Source organism: Oncorhynchus clarkii, chromosome 16 (genome assembly GCF_045791955.1).
Source record: "Oncorhynchus clarkii lewisi isolate Uvic-CL-2024 chromosome 16, UVic_Ocla_1.0, whole genome shotgun sequence".
Lineage (NCBI taxonomy): Eukaryota > Metazoa > Chordata > Actinopteri > Salmoniformes > Salmonidae > Oncorhynchus > Oncorhynchus clarkii.
The window spans coordinates 42,582,892-42,608,482 of NC_092162.1; the positions used below are offsets into that span (position 1 = coordinate 42,582,892).

The following is a 25,591-nucleotide window of genomic DNA, read 5'->3' on the forward strand; positions in this document are numbered from 1 at the left end:
TGGGTTAAGTCTCCTCATTCCCTATAAACATTACATTTGTATTGTTAGTCATAAAGTTAAGTGATGTGGGTAATAAACTTTTCCTTCTCCCTGAATTTGACCTGACCTGACCTCACAGCTCTCCACCCTTATCAGTGACCTCGACCACATACATTCCTCCTACAGATAACTATTAACTTCTGGTGTAGAAACCAGACTGTGGCCATTTCTCCTTTCCCTAGGGTACCTGATGATTAACAATATTTCAAGTTTTAGAAGTCAGAACCCATGACTGGTCCATGAGCAACATACCGCTTGTGGATATACTAATGATTTAATAATCAAAAGGTCCATCAGTTTAAGATACAATATGTGTGTGGCTTGTCTAAGACATCATAGCACACAGTAGACCTCAATGCTACCAAAGTCCAAAGATATTGCCCACTCAAGAGTTTCAAGTAGTTTTAGTTACTATGAACTGTGGTCTTACCACCCCCAATGGATATACCAAAGAAGGTTGTCTTGCCCAGTGGCATATATTTGATTCATTTTCAAGTTGCTTCTTGTTTTAATACTCAGTGAGGACTTATCAATCCTTTGGTCTCTGTTGCCATCGGTGACAGTCCTTTGGTCTCTGTTGCCATCGGTGACATCTTCTCTCTGATCTTTAGCTGTTGCTGTCTTCACTGTGGGTTCGGTGGTGGTGGTGATGTTTTGGTAACTTTTTAGCCACTTGTACTCTAGTTTGTGCCACTTCAATTTTCTTACTAGCAGGGTGTTGGTTATTCGGTGTCTTTCCTGAGCTCTGCAACCCTGGCTGGGAAGGTGGTGGTTTCTCCTTGAGCTGTAGTGGTTGAGGAGGTATATGGATGACAAGATGGGTGCTTAGTGACTCTGACTGGGACTGACATTCAAAGAGGACTTCAGTCAATCACCCCGGGGACATACAGTACTGTATAGAAGCCCCATCACGATCCCAATCTCCATCCTCCCTCGAGTGTGACGTGATGATCATACAGGGAAAGAACAAGCACAAACTGTATAAAAATCTGATCCTTTGTTACTTTCCTGATTGTTTTGATGAATGTTAATGTTGAAAATGGTGCTATCAACCTTGCAGCAGGTAAAGAACCTGTGGTTGAACTTTAGGTTCGTAGTATATCTATCTATCGCTGCTTTCATTATCTGTTCTATGGATCTGATTATTAAGAGGGTCCAAGGCATTGCATTGTCAATAGTAAGTAAGGCTTCTTGTTTTGCATCATACTATCCAGTATGTGTAAATCTGGCGCCAAGAAAATGTGTTCAAGATTTGACTTTTGAAAGGTTATTGAGGCTAGTTTGATTTCAATGCTGTCACAAGTCAACTTACTTGCTTGCGTATGTCACACTTTGTTGCGTTTAATTTGTGTTGAGGTTTAACATTTTATTCAACATTTATAAATCAGGGGCACAGTAAAAAAAAAAATATATAATTGATTTTTTTATACCAATATGTTATCCAAGCATAGAATTTTTTTACTATTACAATCAAATTTGAGAAATGTTAGAGAAATGTTACATAAACAGCAAGATACATAGATAGGGACAGATGATTGGTTAGTACTTGATTTTACGCTGTATTCATGCGTTTACTTGCATGATAAAAACACAGTTTACATTTCTTTTGACAACAGATAAAAAGTTTGTACAAATGTTTTGTCAGTGCATTCATTTTTTTATGTTTCAAATGTGTCTTGTCAAAAACATAAATTAATAAAATATATATATATATATATATTTACACAGTATCTTACTATGAGACAAATAGATTGATTCGGTGGCTGAAATATGCCAATTCAAATCTCGCTGGTGTGCCGATAGACAGAATCTGCCAGGATAACCAAAGGTGCCGTTTCAAACATATTTTACTGTACAGTATACTATGTACTGATTTAAATTGATTTGTAATACCTAACGGATACTGACGCAATATACAAATACCACAATGTGTTAAAAAAAAAAAAATCTTAACTGTGAAAATGTTTGTGAAAAATATCAAATTGATTTAAAGTAATGATCATAGACTTGAAGATATGACACTGAGTCATGCAGAGTGAGACTTCAATGGATCAGAAGATATTACCACCCTCAGTGTACAAGGCTCCAGATATGACTTCTTGACTACTAACATGCATGTTTCGTAAATGTGTCTCTCTACTATCTGTATTCTTGTTGTCTTGTGTTCTGCCATACCTTATTGTTGTGTTCTTGTCCCATGTGTTTGTGAAGTATACCTGTAACTAGTTGATTTTGAATCTCTCTGAGTAGACATTATTCACTGTTACACCAGCAAATTACCATAGTTCATAGCAGCAATGTTTTATATAGCATAGGGGAAGACACATTTCGGTTGAATGCATTCAGTTGTGCAACTGATAGGTAGCCCCCTTCCCCCATTCCTGTATGTAATATGAATGCAACAACACAATCTCCAAGGTGATATGGTTTATATCCTACCCAACATTCACAGAACCTCAGAAATCTCTCAGAAAGCATACAATTACTCACCTAAATTCATTGAAAGGTAAGTGTGTGTGTTGATTGTGAATACATACAACTACAGCTATCTCTGATCATCATGAAAAAGCTACCTTACTCCTTGGTCTGTATGTGTCGTACTGGCTGAATCAGATTCGTTTTTGCATGTGTCTAAATGGACAATCCTCGAAAATGCAAATTTTTCTTTGAAGAAAGGGGCTAGTGTCCTCAATACGTAGTTGTTGTTCCTCATTCAGTTCTCAATCTGAATTGGAGAACCTGTTTGAATACTTAAAATGCATGATGGGGATTTGGTGCCTATTGCATTCAAGTTCTGGTATGTTCCTTGCCTATCATTCTACTGTTGTATTGTTTTGTCTTGTGCTTTTTGGAAAATCACTGGCACAAGAAATACCAGGCTGTACTTGGATGGACCACAGTATTCTGGGGAATAATTGGGCCACAGGCTCAGTGGGAGGAGCATTGGATGATGATCCCAATGCCAGTGTTCCACCGTTGACCTGGAGACTCACCTGTCAGTTTGCCTGTCCCTTCCTCCTCCCTCCCCCCATTTCCAGAGGCCTCACAGACTCAGATGTTTTACACGACCTATGAAATGTTGGAAGGACATGGAAAGCGTAAGTGGGCATGGCATGGCCACACCTCTCCACCTCCACCCCACCTCACCCCTGGAGGGCTTCTCACTCTCTCGGTCACGCATGCATTCATCTACCGCCGTCGTCAGCATGAAAATGGTGGTCTGGTAATGCCCATGTACAATCAACCACAGGGATTACATACAGTTTGCACTTCACATAAGGTTATACGGTTACATGGATATACGGTTAACTGGACTATCATAGGGAGGCATGCATCTTCAAAGGTCTTAATTGAAATGCCGAAATGCAAGTCGAAGCTGGCTCTGTATTTCGTCTCCTCAAACGTATAGCCTTTGAACAGACAATATTCCTGATAAGAAAAATCTTTACATATATATCATATTTTTGATAACATATGTTGGTATTACTCTTGACATCATATACTTTAGTTATTACAGTACATAGTAGGTTGTACATTAGCATTACTAGGCCATGTCTGGCTCCTATGGTATGGGTTCATAGGTGCAGGTGCATGGTCATTTATGTTGGAAGCTCCTCTCAAAGGTTGAGTTCACAAAAGGTTGAGTCCACCCACAAAGTTCCTCATGCACTTAATCTCAGGTCCCCTCAAGTTTTCCATTTGCACAGTAATTCACACTCGCATTTTTAACACAATTGCGTGAATGCACATTTTAGTACATTCATCCGACTGAGATCAGATCTGTATCTTTACCTTATAGTATTCAAGTATCTGAACTATTTAGAGGGAATGTTACATACTCAATAAGATTCTAGAATGTTCTTATTTCCCCATTCTATGTAGATGCACTTAAGCTTGTTGTCTTCCAATCAACACTCAACACAGAGGAGACCCCACCCACACTCACCCTATCTGCAGTCTGCTTGCCAGTCCCACACAGGGACACACACTGGTCTGGAATAGCTTTCATAATGTGCTTCAAACATCATGCTGTGCCTAGTACACCGCATCATATCCACCATCATGGCTGTTAGCTCACTGGAGGGTGGAGAATTCCTCTCATCTTCATTGTTCACCTCATCTCCCTCTGGCAGCTAACTACAGACAGACTCCTTCAACTGTCACAGTGAATGTTTCAATGAGATAGAATACTCATGGCCTGATGTCACCTCACCACCCATTTACAGAAGTGATATTGTAAGGAAACTGCAGGTTTGGAAAAGCTTTTAGGAATCTGTAGAATAGACTAGAGAACTTTGCAAAGTTCACACGCAGGTCACTCAACTGTATAAGTCTTCATCAAAGTCAAGCCCTAATATTCAATCATCACACTGTAACATTATTATATATCATTGTATACTTTGTTCCCCCAGTATTTCCATGTCTCATTGTTGAGGCTCACCACAGTCAGTGCCCATCCTCTTAGAAAAACAAAGATGATGAAATATTGGCCTTTTTAGTGTCTGTTTCTGTCAGATCAGTAAGTCCCAGACCCAGACCAGGGCTTATCTCAGAGCTTAAATAGCCTGATGGTCCTCCCTGGCTGCTGAAAGGGGGATTTCTTTTGCTCTGACGCCCTGGGATCAGATGGGATTGAATGTGGCTGGGGCTCAGTGTCCAGTCAAGCTGGCACAGAGAGCTGTGCCCAGAGAACCGTGTGCCCTGCCAAGGCCAGCCTGCCACCTCTCATCTGCATCGGCTGCACAGAGGCCGTGGCTGCCAAGGGGCACGGGCGTAGACCACGTACTTAGGCTTTGTCCTGCCACCCTCTCTCTGCCTTCCATCATAAGCATTTGCACACAGACACAGTCTTGGCCTGAGTGAGTCAGGACCCAGCCTCAATGAAATTCGCTACAGCCAAAAAAGCACTCTGACTAAAGTCACTTCAAGTTCCAGTCTGGTAGCCATGAATATATTCTTTATTGCTACCATTTATTATACAAATGGATGAGGTAAGTGTTTGTTGATCGAGTGTGACATCATTTCCAATCTCATGCAGTAGCTGTAAAGTGTTGACTGTAAACAAAGCTCCTTCCTACAGAAAAGCCCCTTCCAGCCCTTTTTTGAACACTAATGTCCCGTATTTTGCGGGCAATGTATTTCTGAGTCATTCTGTACTGTTCTCTGTCTTATTGTAGCTCGCGAGGGGGCCCAGCCAGTGGCTACTGTCACTCCCTCTGTCCTGACCATCCAGCAAGGAGGCCATGCTGAGTTCCACTGTACTGTGACTGGCAACCCTACCCCTGCCATCGAATGGATAGGTAAGGAAGGCCTGGCTATAGCCAGTGGAAAATGTATAGCATTAACTAAGCCAGCACGAACTGTATTGTCTTGTTCTTTATCAATGGAGTTTATGCTGGCTTAGTCTTGAAGTTTTGGAAGTATACACTGAGGGTATGAAACATTAAGAACACCTGCTAGTGGTATAGACTGACCAGGCGAAATCTATGATCCCTTATCGATGTTGCGTGTTAAATCCACATCAATCAGAGTAGAATAGATGAAGGGAAGGAGACAGTTTCAAGGAAGATGTTTAAACCTTGAGAGAATTGAGACATGGATTGTGTGTGTGTGCCATTCAGAGGATGGATGGGCAAGACAAAATATTTAAGTGCCTTTGTACGAGGTATGGTAGTAGCACCTTGTTCAAAGGCACTGGCCCAGGCGCAAGAACTGCAACGCTGCTGGGTTTTTTCACTCAACAGTTTCCCATGTGTATCAATAATGGTCCAACACCCAAAACACATCCGACCTACTTGACACAACTGTGGGAGGGTGGGAGTGGGAGGGGGGGGGGGGGGGGGGGGGGGGGGCAGCAGCAGCATCTCAATATTAGGAAGGTGTTCTTAATGTTTATTCACACTGTATAATTTCATTACTTTCAAAAGGGAAACATGAAATCTATGTGTTTTTAGGTCCCGGTAATAGGATGAGCCCCAATGCTGTGGTCCGTGGAGGGGTCCTGACCATCCCTGCTGTGGAGAGGGAGAATGGGGGGGAGTACATCTGCAAGGCCCTCAACACCCACGGAGAACACACATCACGGGCTGTCCTCCACGTCAGTGGTTCCCAAACTGTGGGTCGGGACCCACTTGTGGGTCACAGCAGGGGTCCAGGTGGGTCGCGGGATGCCAAAATATAAAACGCAACATGCAACAATTTCAAAGATTTTACTGAGTTAGAGTTTAAATAAGGAAATCAGTCAGTTGAAATAAATACAGTAGGCACTAAACTATGGATTTCATGACTGGGAATATAGATTTGTTTTTGTTTTTAAGTAGGGACGTGGATCAGAAAACCAGTCAGTATCTGGTCTGACCACCATTTGCCTCATGCAGTGCGAAACATCTCCTTCACATAGAGTTGATCAGGCTGTTGATTGTTGCCTGTTGAATGTTGTCCCACTACGTCTTAAAATGGCTGTGCAAAGTTGCTGGATAATGGCGGGAACTGGAACACGCTGTCGTACACGCATGTCTACCATCTGAAGTAGTGACAATCGAAGGTGAGCATTTGCCCACTGAAGTAGGTTACAACGCTCAACTGCAGTCAGGTCAAGATGTGGTGAGGACTGTGGTGGCATATTTCTGCTTTACTAAATGAGGAGAGAGTTACAAACTTCACACACCAGTCAGAGTTATACTTAAACTACATATTTTTTAATAATAAGCTTTGCAATAGCCTTTTTGACTTTCAATGATGCGCTATCTCTAATGAACCATTGAAAATTACCAACAAAAAGTACAAAGATCTTTTATAGCCAAGATACACCCCTCTCAACTTACACTGACGAACCACAGATCTTAGGAACAGTTCACAAAGGTTAAGATTTGTATGGAAGATATCTATAAAACACAGCAGACAGTTACTGCTGTGTCAACAGTTTTCATTGTAAAGACCAGTGTCTGGCCCTCTCTACTCCAAACTAGAACCCGTCTCACCTTGGTACGGTAGAGCACAAAAACATTACCTCATGTTATCTGGAATGCTCTTTAGGCTTTATTACCCAAAGACATCATAATTCTCTTCTGTCAGTGCTATCTCATAGAGGTCCATCCTCAGTAGAACACACACACACAATACTTTATTCTGTCAAATAAAACAACCATTATAATGCAATATAAGCATTATAACATCATCTTGCAATTTTCCACAACAGGACAACAAGCATGAGTTTCCCTGAGACAATATCTGACGTTTGTGCAAAAAATGTGTTCCCACATATGCTGTGCAAACCCACAGTTTCATCAGCTGTCCGAGTGGCTTGTCTCAGACCATCCCGCAGGTGAAGTTGCCGGTTGTGGAGGTCCTGGGCTGGGGTGATTAGACATGATCTGCGGTTGTGAGGCTGGTTTGAAGTACTGCCAAATGTTTTTAAAAAATGTTGCAGGCTGCCTATGGTAGAGAAATGAACATTAAATTCTCTGGCAACAGCTCTGGTTGACATTCCTGCAGTCAACATGCCAATTTCACGCTCCCTCAAAACTTCAGACATCTGTGGCATTGTGTTGTGTGACTAAACTGCACATTTTAGAGTGGCCTTTTATTGTCCCCAGCACAAGCTGCACCTGTCTAATGATCATGCTGTTTAATCAGCTTCTTGATATGCCACACCTGACAGGTGAATGGATTATCTTGTAAAGGAGTAATGCTCACTAACGGATGTAAACAAAATAGTAAAGAAATTTAGAAAAATATGTTTTTGTGCGTATGAAACATATCTGGGATCTTTTATTTCAGCTCATGAAACATGGGACCAACACTTTACATGTTGCATTTATATTTTTGTTCAGTATATATAAAAATATATATACTTTTTTGTGATGGAAAACACTTACAGTTTAAACTTAAACTTTAAAAGACCAAGTCCATATTATGGCAAGAACAGCTCATATAAGCAAAGAGAAACGACAGTCCATCATTACTTTAAGACATGAAGGTCAGTCAATCTGGAAAATGTCAAGAACTTTGAAAGTTTCTTCAAGTGCAGTCGCAAAAACCATCAAGGGCTATGATGAAACTGGCTCTCATGAGGACCACCCCATGAAAGGAAGACCCAGAGTTACCTCTGCTGCAGAGGATACGTTCATTAGAGTTACCAGCCTAAGAAATTGCAGCCAAAATAAATGCTTCACAGAGTTAATGTAACAGACACATGCCAACATCAACTGTTCAGAGGAGACTGCGTGAATCAGGCCTTCATGGTCGAATTGCTGCAAAGAAACCACTACTAGAGGACAAGAAGATAAGAAGATAAGAAGAAACACGAGCAATAGACATTAGATTGGTGGAAATCTGTCCTTTGGTCTGGAGTCCAATTTGAGATGTATGGTTCCAGCCGCCGTGTTTTTGTGAGACGCATAGTAGGGGAACGGATAAACTCCACGTGTGTGGTTCCCACCGTGAAGCATGGAGGAGGAGCTGTGATGGTGTAGTGGTGATTTAGTTCGAATTCATGGCACACTTATCCAGCATGGCTACCACAGCATTCTGCAGCGATACGCCATCCCTTCTGGTTTGCGCTTAGTGGGACTATAATTTGTTTTTTAACAGGATAATGACCCAACAAACCTCCAGGCTGTGTAAGGGCTATTTGACCAAGGAGGAGAGTGATGGAGTGCTGCATCAAATGCCCTGGCCTCCACAATTGCCCGACCTTAAATCAAATGAAATTGTATTTGTCACATGCGCCGAATACTACAGTGAAATGCTTACTTACAAGCTCTTAACCACAATGCAGTTTTAAGAAAATAAAAAAAAATATATATACACTACCCTTCAAAAGTTTTGGGTCACTTAGAAATGTCCTTGTTTTTTTTTTAAAGAAAAGCAAAATTTTTTGTCCATAAAAATAACATCAAATTGATCAGAAATACAGTGTAGCTATTGTTAAGGTTGTAAATGACTATTGTAGCTGGAAACTGCTGATTTTTAATGGAATATCTACGTAGGTGTACAAAGGCCCATTATCAGAAACCAGCACTCCTGTGTTCCAATGGCACGTTGTGTGAGCTAATCCAAGTTGATAATTTTAAAAGGCTAATTGATCATTAGAAAACCCTTTTGCGATTATGATAGCACAGCTGTAAACTGTTGTGCTGATTAAAGAAGCAATTAAAACTGTTCTTCTTTAGACTAGTTGAGTATCTAGAGCATCAGCATTTGTGGGTTCGATTACAGGCTCAAAATGGCCAGAAACAAAGACCTTTCTTCTGAAACTCGTCAGTCTATTCTTGCTCTGAGAAATGAAGGCTATTCCATGCGAGAAATTGTCAAGAAACTGAAGATCTCTTACAACGCTGTGTACTACTCCCTTCACAGAACAGTGCAAACTGGCTCCAACCAGAATAGAAAGAGGAGTGGGAGGACCCGGTGCACAACTGAGCAATAAGATAAGTACATTAGAGTGTCTAGTTTGAGAAACAGATGCCTAACAAGTCCTCAACTGGCAGCTTCATTAAGTCATCTTGACCTGACTGCAAATCACCAGTCTCAACGTCAGCAGTGAAGAGGTGACTCCGGGATGCTGGCCTTCTAGGCAGAGTTGCAAAGAAAAAGCCATATCTCAGACTGGCCAATAAAAATAAAATATAAAGATGGTCAAAATAACACAGACACTGGACAGAGGAAGATTGGAAAATAGTGTTATGGACAGATTAATCTAAGTTTGAGGTGTTCGAATCGCAAAGAAAAAATTTGTAAGACGCTGAAAAAATGAAAAGATGCTGAAGGAGTGCTTGACGCCATCTGTCAAGCATGGTGGAGGCAATGTGATGGTCTGGGGTGCTTTGGTGGTGGTAAAGTGGGAGATTTGTACATAGTAAAAGGGATCTTGAAGAAGGAAGGCTATCACTCCATTTTGCAACGCCATGCCATACACTGTGGACGGCGCGTAATTGGAGCCTATTTCCTCCTACAACAGGACAAAGACCCAGAGCACAGCTCCAAACTATGCAATAACTATTTAGGGAAGAAGCAGTCTGCTGGTATTCTGTCTATAATGGAGTGGCCAGCACAGTCACCAGATCCCAACCCTACTGAGCTGTTGTGGGAGCAGCTTGACCGTTTGGTACTTATGTGCCCATCATGCCAATCGAACATGTATGAGGTACTTCAGGAAGCATGGGGTGAAATCTCCTCAGATTACCTCATAAATTGACAACCTGAATGCCAAAGGTCTGCAAGTCTGTAATTGCTGCAAATGGAGGATTCTTTGACGAAAGAAAAGTTTGAAGGACACAATTATTATTTCAATTAAAAATCTTTAATTATAACCATGTCAATGTCTTGACTATATTTCCTATTCATTTTGCAATTCATTTCATGTATGTTTTCATGGAAAACAAGGACATTTCTAAGTGGCGCCAAACTTTTGAATGGTAGTGTATATAGAAAAACACAAAAATAAAATATAAACAAAATCTATAAAAACTGTAAAAAAATCTATATTTAAAAAAAGAGATGATAAATAGATCAAAATACTAATAAATATTTAAATGCAGCATTAAAATAACAATAGCGAGGCTATATACAGGGGGTACCGGTACAGAGTCAATGTGCAGGGGGCACCGTCTGGAACTAGACTTAGCGCTCCGGTACCGCTTGCCGTGCGGTAACAGAGAACAGTCTATGACTAGGGTGGCTGGAGTCTTTGACCATTTTTAGGGCCTGCCTCTTACACAGCCTGATATAGAGGTAGCTTGGCCCCAGTGATGTATTGGGCCGTACGCACTACCCTCTATTGCGGTTGGAGGCCGAACAGTTGCCATACCAGGCAGTGATGCAACTAGTCAGGATGCTCTTGATGGTGCGGCTGTAGTGTGGTCTACAGCTTATCGTTATTGTACCTCAGGAGAGCAAAACCTTGAGACTTCCTTCGATTTCGTGCAACAGCTGTTGTTTACAAATATACATAGACCGCCACCCCTTGTCTTACCAGAGGCCGCGGTTCAATCCTCCCGAAAAAGCATAAAACCCGCCCTCTGTATGTTTATTAATGTTGTCGTTCAGCCACGACTCTGTGAAACATAAGATATTACAGTTTTGAATGTCCCGTTGGTAGGATCTACGTGATCTTAGTTTGTCTATTTCATTATCGATTGATTGTACGTTGGCTAATAGGACCGATGGTAAAGGTTACTACATGACTCCAGATGCGCTATTTCATAGTTTCGATGTCTTCTCTATTATTCTACAATGTAGAAAATAGTAAAAAATAAAGAAAAACCCTTGAATGAGTCGGTGTCCAAACTTTTGACAGGTACTGTGTATATTTTTTAATAACTGCCGACAATCTTTCAGAATTTACAGTCACCAAAACAAAAGCTCGACAATCAGGCTTTTTTTTATTTTTATTTGTTATGTTTGAGCATAACAACGCAGCATTAGTCATGCCAGAATGTGTAGAATTGCAGGAAATTAAGCTTAAAACTGAAAGATTCTCTCCTATATCCATGACAAAATGTATAGAACTGCAGGAAATTGGCTTTAAAATTGCAAAATGTTCTTTCAGCTCCATGGCAAAATGTGTAGATTTGCAGGAAATTTAAAACTGCCCAATTGTCTCTCCGCTGCCAAGATGAGCGCCTCAAATGTTCTTGCCCAGGGCCCAGACAGAATTCAGCCCGTTTCTGCGCCATATCTCACGCTCACCATCTAAGCCCCATTTTGATTTTAAATAAACCCTGCACAACTAATTTCCTAATTATACAGTCAGTTTCTTAAAATTGGTCACTAAAGACCATACTCAAATCTATATTCAGTTGAATGTTTTGAAGAAGAGATGATGAATCTACTTTTTGACTTTTTCTTTGTGTGCGTTTTTCCCTTATGGTCGGTCGCGACTTATGGTCGGTCGCGACTCAAAACACACCTCAATTGGGTCAGGAAGCCAAAAAGTTTGGGAACCCCTGCCCTACGTACACAGTGGGTCTCAACATCAACAGCAGGTCAATGTCACAGGTTCATAGGGTGGTATTGTTACTTGAGAATACTCTGAATCCGGCCCATATTGTCTACCAGTCTTGTTGGGTACTCATTTGGTCATCTCCTGTTTCCTTCCTGTGTGCTTGAAAGCTTCAGGTGCCAGCCTGCCCCACGTGCAGGTGAGCCCCCAGAGGGTGGACATCTATGAGGGTGAGACTCTGAGGCTGTACTGCAGGGCTGGAGGCAGGCCCAGCCCCGGACTCACCTGGAAGAAACAGGAAGGACAACTCCCCCCGCAGGTAAACACAGGTCCTTTCTATCTGATACTTTCTGCCTGGGACTCAGGATGTGGTTGGGATATATCCTGATCTGAAGAGTAACTATTATGTATTGTATATAATATATGGTGCTGGTATCTCACCGTGGGTTGTGTTGGTGAAAAAGTGAATTCTGGTGTATTTTGACATACCGTTGTTTTTTCCTTCTTGTGTTTCCTTCTCCCCTTTTTTTATTCCCCCCCTTTTTTCTTGACGTTTTGCTCAGGCCATTCCTTCTCACGGTTTCCAACAGTTTAAAAGCAACAGTCTCGATGTGTTACAGAGACGTATTGAGGAGCTGCAGGTCTGTCCATCTGTCCTCTGTCTCGATGTCTGTCTGTCCCATCTCTTACTTCCCACCTGTTGTTCTCTACTGACCCACCCATTGTTCTCTACTGACCTCTACTGACCCTTCAACACACTCTACTAAAAGCATGATCAAACGTTCCTTTGATTCATCATCACACACGGTAACCACCATTCATTCACCACAAGCAAATAGCTTCTCACAAAGCCTCCATGATGCGTATGGCATGGTTTAGTTGTTGTTTTTGTCTTATAAGTGTCACATCCATCCATCCATCGTCCTCCATTTTCAAATTTGTCCACATGATCATATCATCCCTGACATTTGTTTGTCCTAAAAAACATATTGATCCCCTCCATTCTGTTTACATTATTATTAGTATTCTTCTATGTACACACCCAGGCCCCAGGGCATAGCTAGGTATTTGGGACATTGCTTCCTCGTGCCAGGTCCTGCCCCCCCCCCCCCCCCCAGGGGCTTTGGGTTATTCCCTCCGTACCTCGTGTCTCCTCTGCCACCCGAGGCCCTGGGCTTTGTTCTGCCTCAGAGAGCTTCAGCGTTGTGTCAGCTTTTCCCAGGGGGACTCGGGCTCTGCCGTGCGGCCACGCAGAAATTCTGTGTGCTCTCGCAAATGGATTGCTTTGAAAACTTGTGAATGGGTTCAGACACACATTGAGCCGGGCTCGCCACGGCTTCTGCTCACTTTAGCCTGGCCCTCACGGTTGACTCGCCCGGAGCTAAGCAGCTTTATCCACGGATGGATGCCACACCACCACCACCTCCCAGATACTGTAATCCACCCAGCCCAGCCCTGACACACCCCTTTAAATACTCTACCTAGACACACCCCATTAAATTTTCCATCTAGAAACACCCCTTTAAATTCCCTCTAGACACACCCCTTTAAATTATCTTTAGGTGTACTACTGTGTATTCTCAGCCAAAACACTGGTCCATTTTACACGCTGATGTTTTATAAGGTTTGAAATATTGACAAGGTCCACCCCACTGTCCATTATAGTTAAGTGTGAAGTAGTTGCTTAGGGACTCGATTTGACATTACCATACACAGGCTGATTATTTCCCCATTGGAAAAGAGGATCACGCTGTCTTACCATTGTGTTTGGTTGTTGAACATTGGGATTCATTTAGAGATGAAGGCATAGGGTTGATGATGTTGTAAGTATTAGGAAACATCTGTAATGCATTTCCAGTGATTTCATACATGGATAGAGAAGATTTGTATTGCCTGTGATGAAACCATTGGCTCAAAGGCCTATGTCATATATCTTAATTCCCTAACAGTTTCCCATTCCTGTCAACATTATACTCAGTTCAACAACGATTATTTTAAGTGTACAAAAGTGTCCAAAAACATACTACTATGGACTACAAAACATACTTCTATACCTACTGTAGTCTACTACTAACGAGTGTCAAAGACATCTACTGTATGTCATTGGTAACTATTTCAATAGTGATCATTATTCGTTGTCAATTCAACAGTTGTACCTGTAGAATCATCATAGTAATGTTGATGAAAGGAAACATTACTATTCTCAACAACCAACCAACTGGTTTGATTTTTTTTGTTTTCTTTCGTGCAAAGCACAGCTGAAAAGCCTTTTTAATGATTATCATAACACAAACATTGTCACAAATCACAACCGTATAACAATGGTGTGTATATATATATATATATGCTGAAGATCCACCTGCAATGTGATTTTGTTGGTTTTGCCTCCTCATGGATTAAAAATCATGTCAAGTCTGTCTGTTGTTTGCACCATTTGTGGTCTGTGAAATCCAATGTTTATAGAGTAGGCGTTTCTCCAAAGGTAAGTCATCTCATGTGTCTGTATGGTGTCCTTCTATTGGATTTGGGTAGAGACGTGATCATTGTCAGGTAGTTCATACCACAGTAGTCCGTGTCTTAAGGCCATTGTGACATAGTCTTCATCCCTCTTCTTCATCGTTGCCGTGTCCTCTCTAGGCCAGTATGGAGCGCACAGACATTGGCACCCTGCTAATCCCTAACATCAAGTCGTCTGACTCTGGCACCTACTTGTGTGTGGGCACCAACTCCATCGGATCCTCAGAGGCTCGCATCGAGGTCACCGTCAATAGAGGTGAGAGGTCGCACTTGGATCGTTATCAGTAGGGTACACATTTTAAAATGCTGTGCAACAATATATAAAAACTGCTGTATTGTAGTGGACAAGTTCAGATAGTACTGATTCATTCTGTTTCAAAACGTTTTCGCCCTACTGAACACGACCCAGGTCAACCTACCCCAGAGGAGTACTGCTGTGTGTTGACAGTAATATAACTTTTGTAAATGTCTGTATCCTGCGTTTGTTGCTGTGTAGCAATAGGAGGAGACACCACCTCGTCAGCCATCACCATCCAGCCCTCCATAGCTGACGTCCAGGAGGGACAGAGCCTGGACCTCAACTGTTTTGTCCCTGGTAACCCCCCACCTGCTGTCACCTGGAGGAGGGAAAGTGGACGCCTGTCCGCCAATCACCAGGTTGGAATACACACACACATACACGCACAGCTAGTAAAAGCTAATTGGTAATGTCATGAAGATCTGTTCTGTTTATTTCATCTGAATAGTCACTCATATGTACTGTGTGTGTGTGTGTATGTGCGTGCGTAGGTTTTGGGCACCAAGCTGCGTATCCTCTCTGCCGGTCCAGATGACTCTGGGAAGTATATCTGTCTTGTGGAGGGAGGGCCTGGTACTCCTGTCCGTCAGGCCTCAGTCTCTGTCTCAGTCACTGCCACCTCCTCTCGTAAGTCACTAAGCCATTCTCTCTGTGACAGTACAATGAAACTCTCCTCCCCACTGATATCACCAGGGATGATGGTGAAACAGCCAGAGGCATATACAGTAGGAACATCTGTTTTTTTAGAGAACTTTATTTAGTGGCCTTTCGTCAGGTACGGTGGTACTTTTCCAGTTGTCCAGTTTTCCAACCCTCCCTAAAGTGACCTCTGAGAGTATGTTTTTCTATTCCACACTGTGATCTTATCCTGGTTCAAACCTTCCTGGGTTTCTAGTTTTTCGTGTTCTGTATTTGCTTCCCATGGAGGCTCTAGACCTACAGTATCATGATCTTGATCTGGTACTTACAGTACACCGTCTGGTAAATGTTGTAGGATTAGAACCAAAGTGAACTGGAGTGAGGAGAGGAAATGTTGTCCTGTTGTAATGATGTGTGTTTCCTGGAGTAGGTCTGCAGACCCCCATCATCTCCATTGAGCCCCAAAGTGCAGCGTTGCGACAGGGAGAGTCAGCCAGCTTCAAGTGCAGAGTCTACGGTGGAGCAGAGCCCATACGGCTGGAGTGGAAACTGTCCAACAACCAGCCCCTTCCTGGTGAGGCCCCTCCCATTTAGTCAATAAGTCTGAACTTTTCTTTTTTTACTATTACCCCTTTTCTCCCCAATTGGTAGATAGTCTTGTCCAATCGCTGCAACTCCCGAATGGACTCGGGAGAGGGCGTCCTCCGAAACACGACCCTGCCAAGCCACACTGCTTCTTGACACACTGCTCGCTTAACCGAGAAGCCAGCCACACCAATGTGTCGGAGGAAACACCGTACTGTCTTACAGCTGGCGACCGAAGTCAGCGTGCGTGTGTCAGGCCTGCCACAAGGAGTCACTAGAGCGTGATGGGACAAGGACATCCCGGCTGGCCAAACCCTCCCCTGTGCCTTCTCATGGGTCTCCCGGTCGCGGCCGGCTGCAACACAGCCTGGGATCGAACCTGGGTCCTTAGACTGTTGCGCCACTCGGGAGGCTCCAATTCCATACGACTTTTGCAGAAAGGCATTTAGTCAGTGGTGGAAAAAGTATCCCATTCTCATACTTGGGTAAAAGAAAAGATACATTAGTAGAAAAGGATTCAAGTAAAAGTGAAAGTCACCCAGAAAATACTACTTGAGTAAAAGTCTAAAAGTATTTGGTTTTAAATATACTTAAGTATCAAAAGTAAATTAAATTGCAAAAATATACTTATATACGTATCAAAATTGCTCATATTAAGCAAACCAGACAGCGCAATTTTCATGTTTTTTTTTTTTATTTACGAATAGCAACCCTAATTTACGGATAGCAAACCTCAGACATAAGACCCTCAGACTACAACCCTCAGACATCATTTTCAAACGAAGCATGTGGCCTAGTGGTTAGAGCATTGGGCCAGTAACCGGAAAGGTTGCTGGATCGAATCCCTGAGCTTTTTACAAGGTAAAAATCTGTTGTTCTGCCCTTGAGCAAGGCAGTTAACCCACTGTTCCCCGGCGCCGAACCGAAGACGTGGATGTCGATTATGGCAGCTCCCCGCACCTCTCTGATTCAGAGGGGTCGGGTTAAATGCGGAAGACACATTTCAGTTGAATGCATTCAGTTGTACAAGTGACTAGGTATCCCTCTTTCCCTTTAGTCTGTCCGCAAGATCAGAGGCAGTAGAGATGACCAGGGATGTACTGGACAATTTTCCTGTCCTGCTAAGCATTCAAAATACTGTATAACGAATACTTTTGGGTGTCAGGGACAATGCATGGAGTAAAAAGTACATTATTTTCTTTAGGAATGTAGTGAAGTAAAAGTTGTCAAACTTATAATTAGTAAAGTAAAGTACAGATACCCCAAAAAACTACTTAAGTGGTACTTTAATGTATTTTTACTTAAGTACCTTACACCACTGCATTTAGTAATATTCATTTCAGATGTCAGAATCATGTCATTATCCACACAAGCAAACTACCTGCAATATCTACAGTAATATATAGTACTATAATATAGTCTGTATCCTGTTACATTTCCTTCATATTTAGCTATGTTTTTAATCAAACACACAAAGTTGCTGCTTGTCAGAGATGTACTTGACAGACTAAAAGATTCCACATGAAACCTTTAATTCTGTAGACAATGTGAAGATTGGCCATTACGGCACTGTCCTCACCATCGCTGACGCCCGCCCTAGCAACCAGGGCACTTACAACTGTGTGGCTACCAACCTGTTTGGAATCACCCAGAGTATCGTCTCTCTGATCATCAGAGGTATGGCACACACAGACACACACACACACACATACGGTGTTGATGTTTCTGATGTGGTTCACCGTGAGCATCTGCCCTCTGTTACAGCCCCCTTAGTAATTGCCGTGGCAACAGAGTGACCAAATGGTTGTTCGTCGTGATGATGTCATCCTTCCTTCCAGAGTCTCCTGTAGCGACCCTCACCCCTCAGGGGCCCGTGCGAGTCAGGATGGGTGAACCCATTAACCTGGAGTGCCAGGCTTCCGGGGAGCCACGCCCATCTGTCACATGGCACAGACTGGACAGCGCCCGCAACACCATGCTTAGCAGCCCTGTGCCCATGGAGTCCAACGCCGTCATGCAGGTAGTGTACTGCATTTGTGTTCCTGATCCTCAACTTCCTATGAAACCTCCAAGTCATTGTTACTGAGCTTTTGTGCTTTCCTAAACCCAGATTAAGTTGAATCCTAGGTTCTCAAATGGCTTCTTGGTATAAGACTAGGCTTAATCTGTGTCTGGGTAACCTGCCCTAGTATTTGGATATCATTCATTTTCGCGCTAAACTAAATGACAGGGTGTGCTATTTATTATACGCTGGGCAGACCCGGTAATGCTGTTCCCCTTCCGCAGGTCCTAGTGGCCCGTCCAGAGGACAGTGGTACCTATGTGTGCACAGCCCACAACGACGAGGGCACCACAGAGACCAGGGTGGAGGTGATCGTGGAGGGGATTGCCCAGGTGCCCGTCACGCCCCGTGCCTCTGTGCCCGATCCCCTCATGGTGGTGGTGGAGGGACAGAGCACCACACTGAGATGTGACGCTCACGGTAACTAATCCACCTTTAAATTACACAAATGAGTACTATAGCAAAGAGAACTGAGAAGAGAATAATTGTTGTATTGTTTGTACTGATACTTGTTAGTACAGAGAATACTTTTAAGTAAAATGATATTATGCAAATGAGAGCTGAGAGGAAATGGATGTTATAGTCACCTCCTCTTTGCTAAGATCATAGAATTGGCATGACAAATAATTGACTGTACAAGTCCTTTTCACACACTGATATTCATTGTGCTTTCAAAATCAACTCTTCAGGCTTCCCTGTCCCTAAGATCACGTGGTCTAAGCTGCGTGCCCCTCTCCCCTGGAGACATAAGGTAGTGGACAACATGCTGATCCTGCCCAATGTTGGCCGGGCAGACTCTGGAGAGTACATCTGCAACGCCACCAACAGCATGGGCACCACCGAAGTCACCATCATGCTGGACGTGGAGAGTGAGTCTCAAAATTTGTGCACGCTGGTCTGGCCAGCTAGTCATGAGCGATAGATTGGTTTCATCATTGAAAGCAAGTTCCCAGTCTGTACAGAAACACTATGGAGATAGATATGGGTACACATACACTACCTTTCAAAAGTTTTGGGTCACTTAGAAATGTCCTTGTTTAATGTCCAGTTTTTGTCCATTAAAATAACATCAAATTGATCAGAAATACAGTGTAGACATTGTTAAGGTTGTAAATGACTATTGTAGCTGGAAACGGCTGATTTTTTTATTGGAATATCTACGTAGGCGTACAGGAGCCCATTATCAGCAACCATCACTCCTGTGTTCCAATGGCACGTTGTGTTAGCCAATCCAAGTTTATCTTTTTAAAAGGCTAATTGATCATTAGAAAACCCTTTTGCAATTATGTTAGCACAGCTGAAAACTGTTGTCCTGATTAAAAAAGCAGTAAAACTGGCCTTCTTTAGACTAGTTGAGTATCTGGAGCATCAGCATTTGTGGGTTTGATTACAGGCTCAAAATGGCCAGAAACATTCTTCTGAAACTCATCAGTCTATTCTTGTTCTGAGAAATGAAGGCTATTCCATGCGAGAAATTACCAAGAAACTGAAGATCTCGTACAACGCTGTATACTACTCCCTTCACAGAACAGTGCAAACTGGCTCTAACCAGAAAAGAAAGAGGAGTGGGAGGCCCCGGTGCACAACTGAGCAAGAAGACAAGTACATTAGAGTGTCTAGTTTGCAAAAGGGCTTTCTAATGATCAATTAGCCTTTTAAAATGACCAATTTGGATTAGCTAACACAACTTGCCATTGGAACACATGAGTGATGGTCGCTGATAATGGGCCTCTGTACGCCTATGTAGATATTCCATAAGAAATCTGCCATTTCCAGCAACAATAGTAATTTACAACATTAACAATGTCTGCACTGTATTTCTGATCAATTGTATGTTATTTTAAAGGACAAAAAATGTGCTTTTCTTTCAAAACAAGGACATTTCTAAGTGACCCTAAACTTTTGACCGGAAGTGTATAGATATGAACACGAGTAAACTGAAAGATTGATACACAACATAGATAATAAGGAACTGGTCCACTAGTGTATATGAAACATAGCTTTGCATTGTGACTGAATGTTGGTCTTCGGTGCCCGTTCCTTGCTTCGCTCATGAGTAGCATTGTCCAATCTATCAATCAATCAATAAAATGTATTTATAAAGCCCTTTTTACATCAGCAAATGTCACAAAGTGCTATAAAGAAACCCATCCTAAAACCCCAAACAGCAAGCAATGCAGATGTAGAAGCACGGTGGCTAGGACAAACTTCCTAGAAAGGCAGGAACCTAGGAAGAGACCAAAGACAGGAACCAGGCTCTTAAAAGTGGCCAGTCCTCATCTGGCTGTGCCGGGTGGAGATTATAAGAGTACATGGCCATTTTTAAGGCCAGATTATTCTTCAAGATGTTCAAATGCCCATAGATTACCAGCAGGGTCAAATAATAATCACATTGGTTGTCAAGGGTGCAACAGGTCAGCATCTCAGGAGTAAATGTCAGTTGGCTTTTCATAGCCGATCATTCAGAGGTCGAGACAGCAGGTGCGGTAGAGAGAGAGTCGAAAACAGCAGGTCCGGGACAAGGTAGCACGTCTGGTGAACAGGTCAGGTCATGTTCAAATCATCCTAATGTCTCAATACCAGTCCCTGTCTCTACTCACTAAACCTCCTTGGATACAGCTCCTCCCTATGCCACCTCCCTGCCCAACGACGTGGCAGTGCGTGTGGGCGAGGTGATCCGACTGCAGTGCCTGGCCCATGGTACTCCCCCCCTGCTCTTCCAGTGGACCAAGCTGAATGGCAGCCTGTCCACCAGGGCCGACGTCCAAGGAGGAGACCTCCAGATTAACCTAGCCACACCCGAGGACGCTGGCACCTACAAGTGTGTCGCCACCAACAAAGTGGGCACCAGTGAAGCACATGCCACAGTCACTGTCAGGTGTAAGTACTGTGCTCAGTTACAGCTTTGTCTGTTCTTATTTGGCAAACCAAATTGAGCCGACAGCTCAATTACTTTGCAATGGGAAATGCTTTCATGAAAAGCAAACCTAAAAGCCATGCGACTGGGAACTCATGTGGTGTGTGGATGTGTTGGTGTGGATGTTTGGATGTGTGTGTAGCCCCCCTGGCAGTGCGTGTGTCTCCTCAGGTGGAGGTAAAGGCCCGGGGTAGTGCTGTAGAGTTTACCTGCTCTGTTGCAGGAGGCCTGGGGACCACCATGGAGTGGCTGAAGGAGGGAGGAGCCCTGCCCCCCAACCATCACATCAAAGATGGGGTGCTGAGGTGAGTCACACCCACCAGGAGAGAAACTTCACAGCAGGAAGTCAAAATACCTATAATGATCAACACAAATAAATGAGGGTCCAGAATTAACCTAACTTAAATGCGATCCTGGATCAACCTAACTTAAATGCGATCCTGGATCAACCTAACTTAAATGCGATCCTGGATCAACACAACTTAAATGCGATCCTGGATCAACACAACTTAAATGCGATCCTGGATCAACACAACTTAAAGATGATCCAGGATCAACACATCTTAAAGATGATCCTGGATCAACACAACTTAAAGATGATCCAGGATCAACACAACTTAAAGATGGTCCAGGATCAACACATCTTAAAGATGATCCAGGATCAACACATCTTAAAGATTATCCTGGATTAACACATCTTAAAGATGATCCAGGATCAACACAACTTAGATGATCCAGGATCAACACAACTTAGAAGATGATCCAGGATCAACACAACTTAAAGATGATCCAGGATCAACACAATTTAAAGATGATCCAGGATCAACACAACTTAAAGATGATCCAGGATCAACACAACTTAAAGATGATCCAGGATCAACACATCTTAAAGATGATCCAGGATCAACCTAACTTAAATACGATCCAGGATCAACACAACTAAATGATGATCTGTCGTGTATGCTCCCTCTCCGGCTCTCGAGGTCACCAGGCTGCTCATTATTACGCACACCTCTCACCATCGGTACGCGCACCAGCCCCTCATCAGACTCACCTGGACTCCATCACCTGCCTGATTACCTTCCCTATATATGTCGCTCCCTTTGGTTCTTTCCCGAGGCGTTATTGTTTCTGTTCCAGTGTTCATGTCTGTAAGCTACCCGTGTTTCTTGTTTTGGTCTATGTTAATTTATTTATTAAATACACTACCTGAACTTGCTTCCCAATTCCCAGCATACAGGAAACACGGATCAACCAGATGATGATCCAGGGTCACGTCCCACTTGGTGAAATCAGGAAGTGCATTTCCGTCATCTGTCTTGTGCTGATACGTTTGTGTACTTTTATGTAGGATTGAGAACCTGGAGCAGCGCAACGAGGGCATCTACATCTGCAGAGCCACCAGTGTTCACGGCCAGGCCCAGGACTCCGCCAAGCTTACCATTCAAGGTCTGTCCAACATCCACAAAATCACTGAGACACACTGACACGCGTTTTGACACACAACCCTGAGTTATAACAGCGGAGAATTTTGTATAGCCGCTCTATGCAATCTATTATAATTCTGTTCGAAATCAGGGGCATAAAACATATTGCCCACAAACCAGATCCGGCACAAGAGCTCATTCAATTTGGCCCGCAGGGGGGTGACTTTTTTATTTATTTTGGGGGCGGGGAAACGATCTCAATTGACATTGAAATGGCTAAAACCAAACTGAAACTGTGTAGAAGTGGACCTACATTTTATAGTATATTTTCTCTGTCCAGCTTGCTAACAGTCAATGAAACGAATGTTAGACAGTCAGGGAGCATGGAACATTTTAAAAGCGATGGCTAGAGGACTATTTGCTTGTTTTGACGGCATGGAGATATAACACATTTTAGTTGCAGTGCTCCGGACCTTGGTGAAGACTGAATGCGGCCTGCGGGGCAAAATGAGTTTGACACCCCCTAAATATATCCATTCCAGCATTAATTTAATGTTGGTATTAACTCTCTCCCGTCTACAGCCCTGCCCAAGGTGATGATCAACGTACGTACCGCTGTGCAGACAGTGATGGTGGGTAACTCCGTGGAGTTTGAGTGCCAGGCAATCGGTGAGCCCCAGCCCACAGTGCACTGGAGCAGGGTGGGAGGGCCTCTGCCGGCACACATCATGGTGAAGGGAGGCATGCTGAAGATCGAGCAGGTGTCTGATGCTGACGCTGGACAGTACCGCTGCACTGCCACCAACAACGTGGGCTCTGTGCAGTCTCAGGTGGTCCTACATGTCCAGTGTGAGTAGAAAGAGAAGTGTACTGCACCTGTACGTCTGCAAACACACATAGACACAAAGACACAACACACGTACTCCTATAGCCCTTGTCCCCTCTGATCATGTATTGTTGGATATTTCTTTGTAAAGCCCTACCCCAGATCGCAGCTCTGCCAGAGCTGAACGAAGTGACAGTGGGATCAGATGCTGTCCTGCCCTGTGTGGCATCAGGATACCCAGTGCCTGCCATCAAATGGTCCAAGGTAGCCAACAAACTATTAGATAGTGCCTATCTGTTTCTGACCATTTTCATCTGCTTTGTGCCTGGTGAACAGGATCCTGATTTGACCCTTTGTATCATGTTATGTGTCCTTCTCTCTCTAGCTGGATGGGGAACTCCCTCCTAAGTGTAGACAGGTAGTCAACACCTTGACGGTTCCCGAAGTGACCCACGAGGATTCTGGCATCTACGTGTGCACTGCCTCCAACAAGCAGGGCAAAGTGGAGGCCTTAACGACCCTCAAAGTCCATGGTCAGTCAGCTGTATAGAAACACTGTGGAAGGCAATATACAGTTGAAGTCAGAAGTTTACATACACCTAAGCCAAGTACATTTAAACTCAGTTTTTCACAATTCCTGACATTTAATCCTAGTAAAAATTCCCTGTCTTTGGTCAGTTAGGATCACCACCTTATTTTAAGAATGTGAGATGTCAGAATAATACACTGCTCAAAAAAATAAAGGGTACACTTAAACAACACAATGTAACTCCAAGTCAATCACACTTCTGTGAAATCAAACTGTCCCCTTAGGAAGCAACACTGATTGACAATACATTTCACATGCTGTTGTGCAAATGGAATAGACAACAGGTGGAAATTATAGGCAATTAGCAAGACACCCCCAATAAAGGAGTGGTTCTGCAGGTGGTGACCACAGACCACTTCACTTCTCAGTTCCTATGCTTCCTGGCTGATGTTTTGGTCACTTTTGAATGCTGGCGGTGCTTTCACTCTAGTGGTAGCATGAGACGGAGTCTAGTGGCTCAGGTAGTGCAGCTCATCCAGGATGGCACATCAATGCAAGCTGTGGCAAGAAGGTTTGCTGTGTCTGTCAGCGTAGTGTCCAGAGCATGGAGGCGCTACCAGGAGACAGGCCAGTACATCAGGAGACGTGGAGGAGGCCGTAGGAGGGCAACAAACCAGCAGCAGGACCGCTACCTCCGCCTTTGTGCAATGAGGAGCAGGAGGAGCACTGCCAGAGCCCTGCAAAATGACCTCCAGCAGGCCACAAATGTGCATGTGTCTGCTCAAACGGTCAGAAACAGACTCCATGAGGGTGGTATGAGGGCCCGACGTCCACAGGTGGGGGTTGTGCTTACAGCCCAACACCGTGCAGGACGTTTGGCATTTGCCAGAGAACACCAAGATTGGCAAATTTGCCACTGGCGCCCTGTGCTCTTCACAGATGAAAGCAGGTTCACACTGAGCACGTGACAGACGTGACAGAGTCTGGAGACGCCGTGGAGAACGTTCTGCTGCCTGCAACATCCTCCAGCATGACCGGTTTGGCGGTGGGTCAGTCATGGTGTGGGGTGGCATTTCTTTGGGGGGCCGCACAGCCCTCCATGTGCTCGCCAGAGGTAGCCTGACTGCCATTAGGTACCGAGATGAGATCCTCAGACCCCTTGTGAGACCATATGCTGGTGTGGTTGGCCCTGGGTTCCTCCTAATGCAAGACAATGCTAGACCTCATGTGGCTGGAGTGTGTCAGCAGTTCCTGCAAGAGGAAGGCATTGATGCTATGGACTGGCCCGCCCGTTCCCCAGACCTGAATCCAATTGAGCACATCTGGGACATCATGTCTCACTCCATCCACCAACAGACTGTCCAGGAGTTGGCGGATGCTTTAGTCCAGGTCTGGGAGGAGATCCCTCAGGATCTCCTCCCGCCACCTCATCAGGAGCATGCCCAGGCTTGTAGGGAGGTGGAGGCCACACACACTACTGAGCCTCATTTTGACTTGTTTTAATGACATTACATCAAAGTTGGATCAGTCTGTAGTGTGGTTTTCCACTTTAATTTTGAGTGTGACTCCAAATCCAGACCTCCATGGGTTGATATATTTGATTTCCATTGATTATTTTTGTGTGATTTTGTTGTCAGCACATTCAACTATGTTAAGAAAAAAGTATTTAATAAGAATGTTTCATTCATTCAGATCTAGGATGTGTTATTTTAGTGTTCCCTTTATTTTTTTGAGCAGTGTAGATACTTTTGTACCTGTTTCCTCCAGCATCTTCACAAGGTCCTTTGCTGTTCTGGGATTGATTTTCA

At 43.6% G+C, this 25,591-nt stretch overlaps 1 protein-coding gene across 1 annotated transcript in view; it reads left to right on the plus strand.

Moving 5' to 3' along the window:
* LOC139368502 (basement membrane-specific heparan sulfate proteoglycan core protein-like) overlaps window positions 1-25,591 on the plus strand; it is a 159,128-nt gene that overhangs the window by 110,410 nt on the left and 23,127 nt on the right. Inside the window, exons 50-68 of the mRNA XM_071107471.1 lie at window positions 3,078-3,137; window positions 5,217-5,339; window positions 5,994-6,194; window positions 12,154-12,302; window positions 12,547-12,624; window positions 14,621-14,756; window positions 14,997-15,157; window positions 15,290-15,425; window positions 15,868-16,011; window positions 17,565-17,699; window positions 17,861-18,042; window positions 18,309-18,504; window positions 18,774-18,953; window positions 20,704-20,964; window positions 21,144-21,306; window positions 22,353-22,450; window positions 23,011-23,277; window positions 23,406-23,518; window positions 23,640-23,787. Coding sequence (XP_070963572.1) covers window positions 3,078-3,137; window positions 5,217-5,339; window positions 5,994-6,194; window positions 12,154-12,302; window positions 12,547-12,624; window positions 14,621-14,756; window positions 14,997-15,157; window positions 15,290-15,425; window positions 15,868-16,011; window positions 17,565-17,699; window positions 17,861-18,042; window positions 18,309-18,504; window positions 18,774-18,953; window positions 20,704-20,964; window positions 21,144-21,306; window positions 22,353-22,450; window positions 23,011-23,277; window positions 23,406-23,518; window positions 23,640-23,787 — 2,931 coding nt within the window. The remainder of the gene's footprint in view (window positions 1-3,077; window positions 3,138-5,216; window positions 5,340-5,993; window positions 6,195-12,153; window positions 12,303-12,546; window positions 12,625-14,620; window positions 14,757-14,996; window positions 15,158-15,289; window positions 15,426-15,867; window positions 16,012-17,564; window positions 17,700-17,860; window positions 18,043-18,308; window positions 18,505-18,773; window positions 18,954-20,703; window positions 20,965-21,143; window positions 21,307-22,352; window positions 22,451-23,010; window positions 23,278-23,405; window positions 23,519-23,639; window positions 23,788-25,591) is intronic.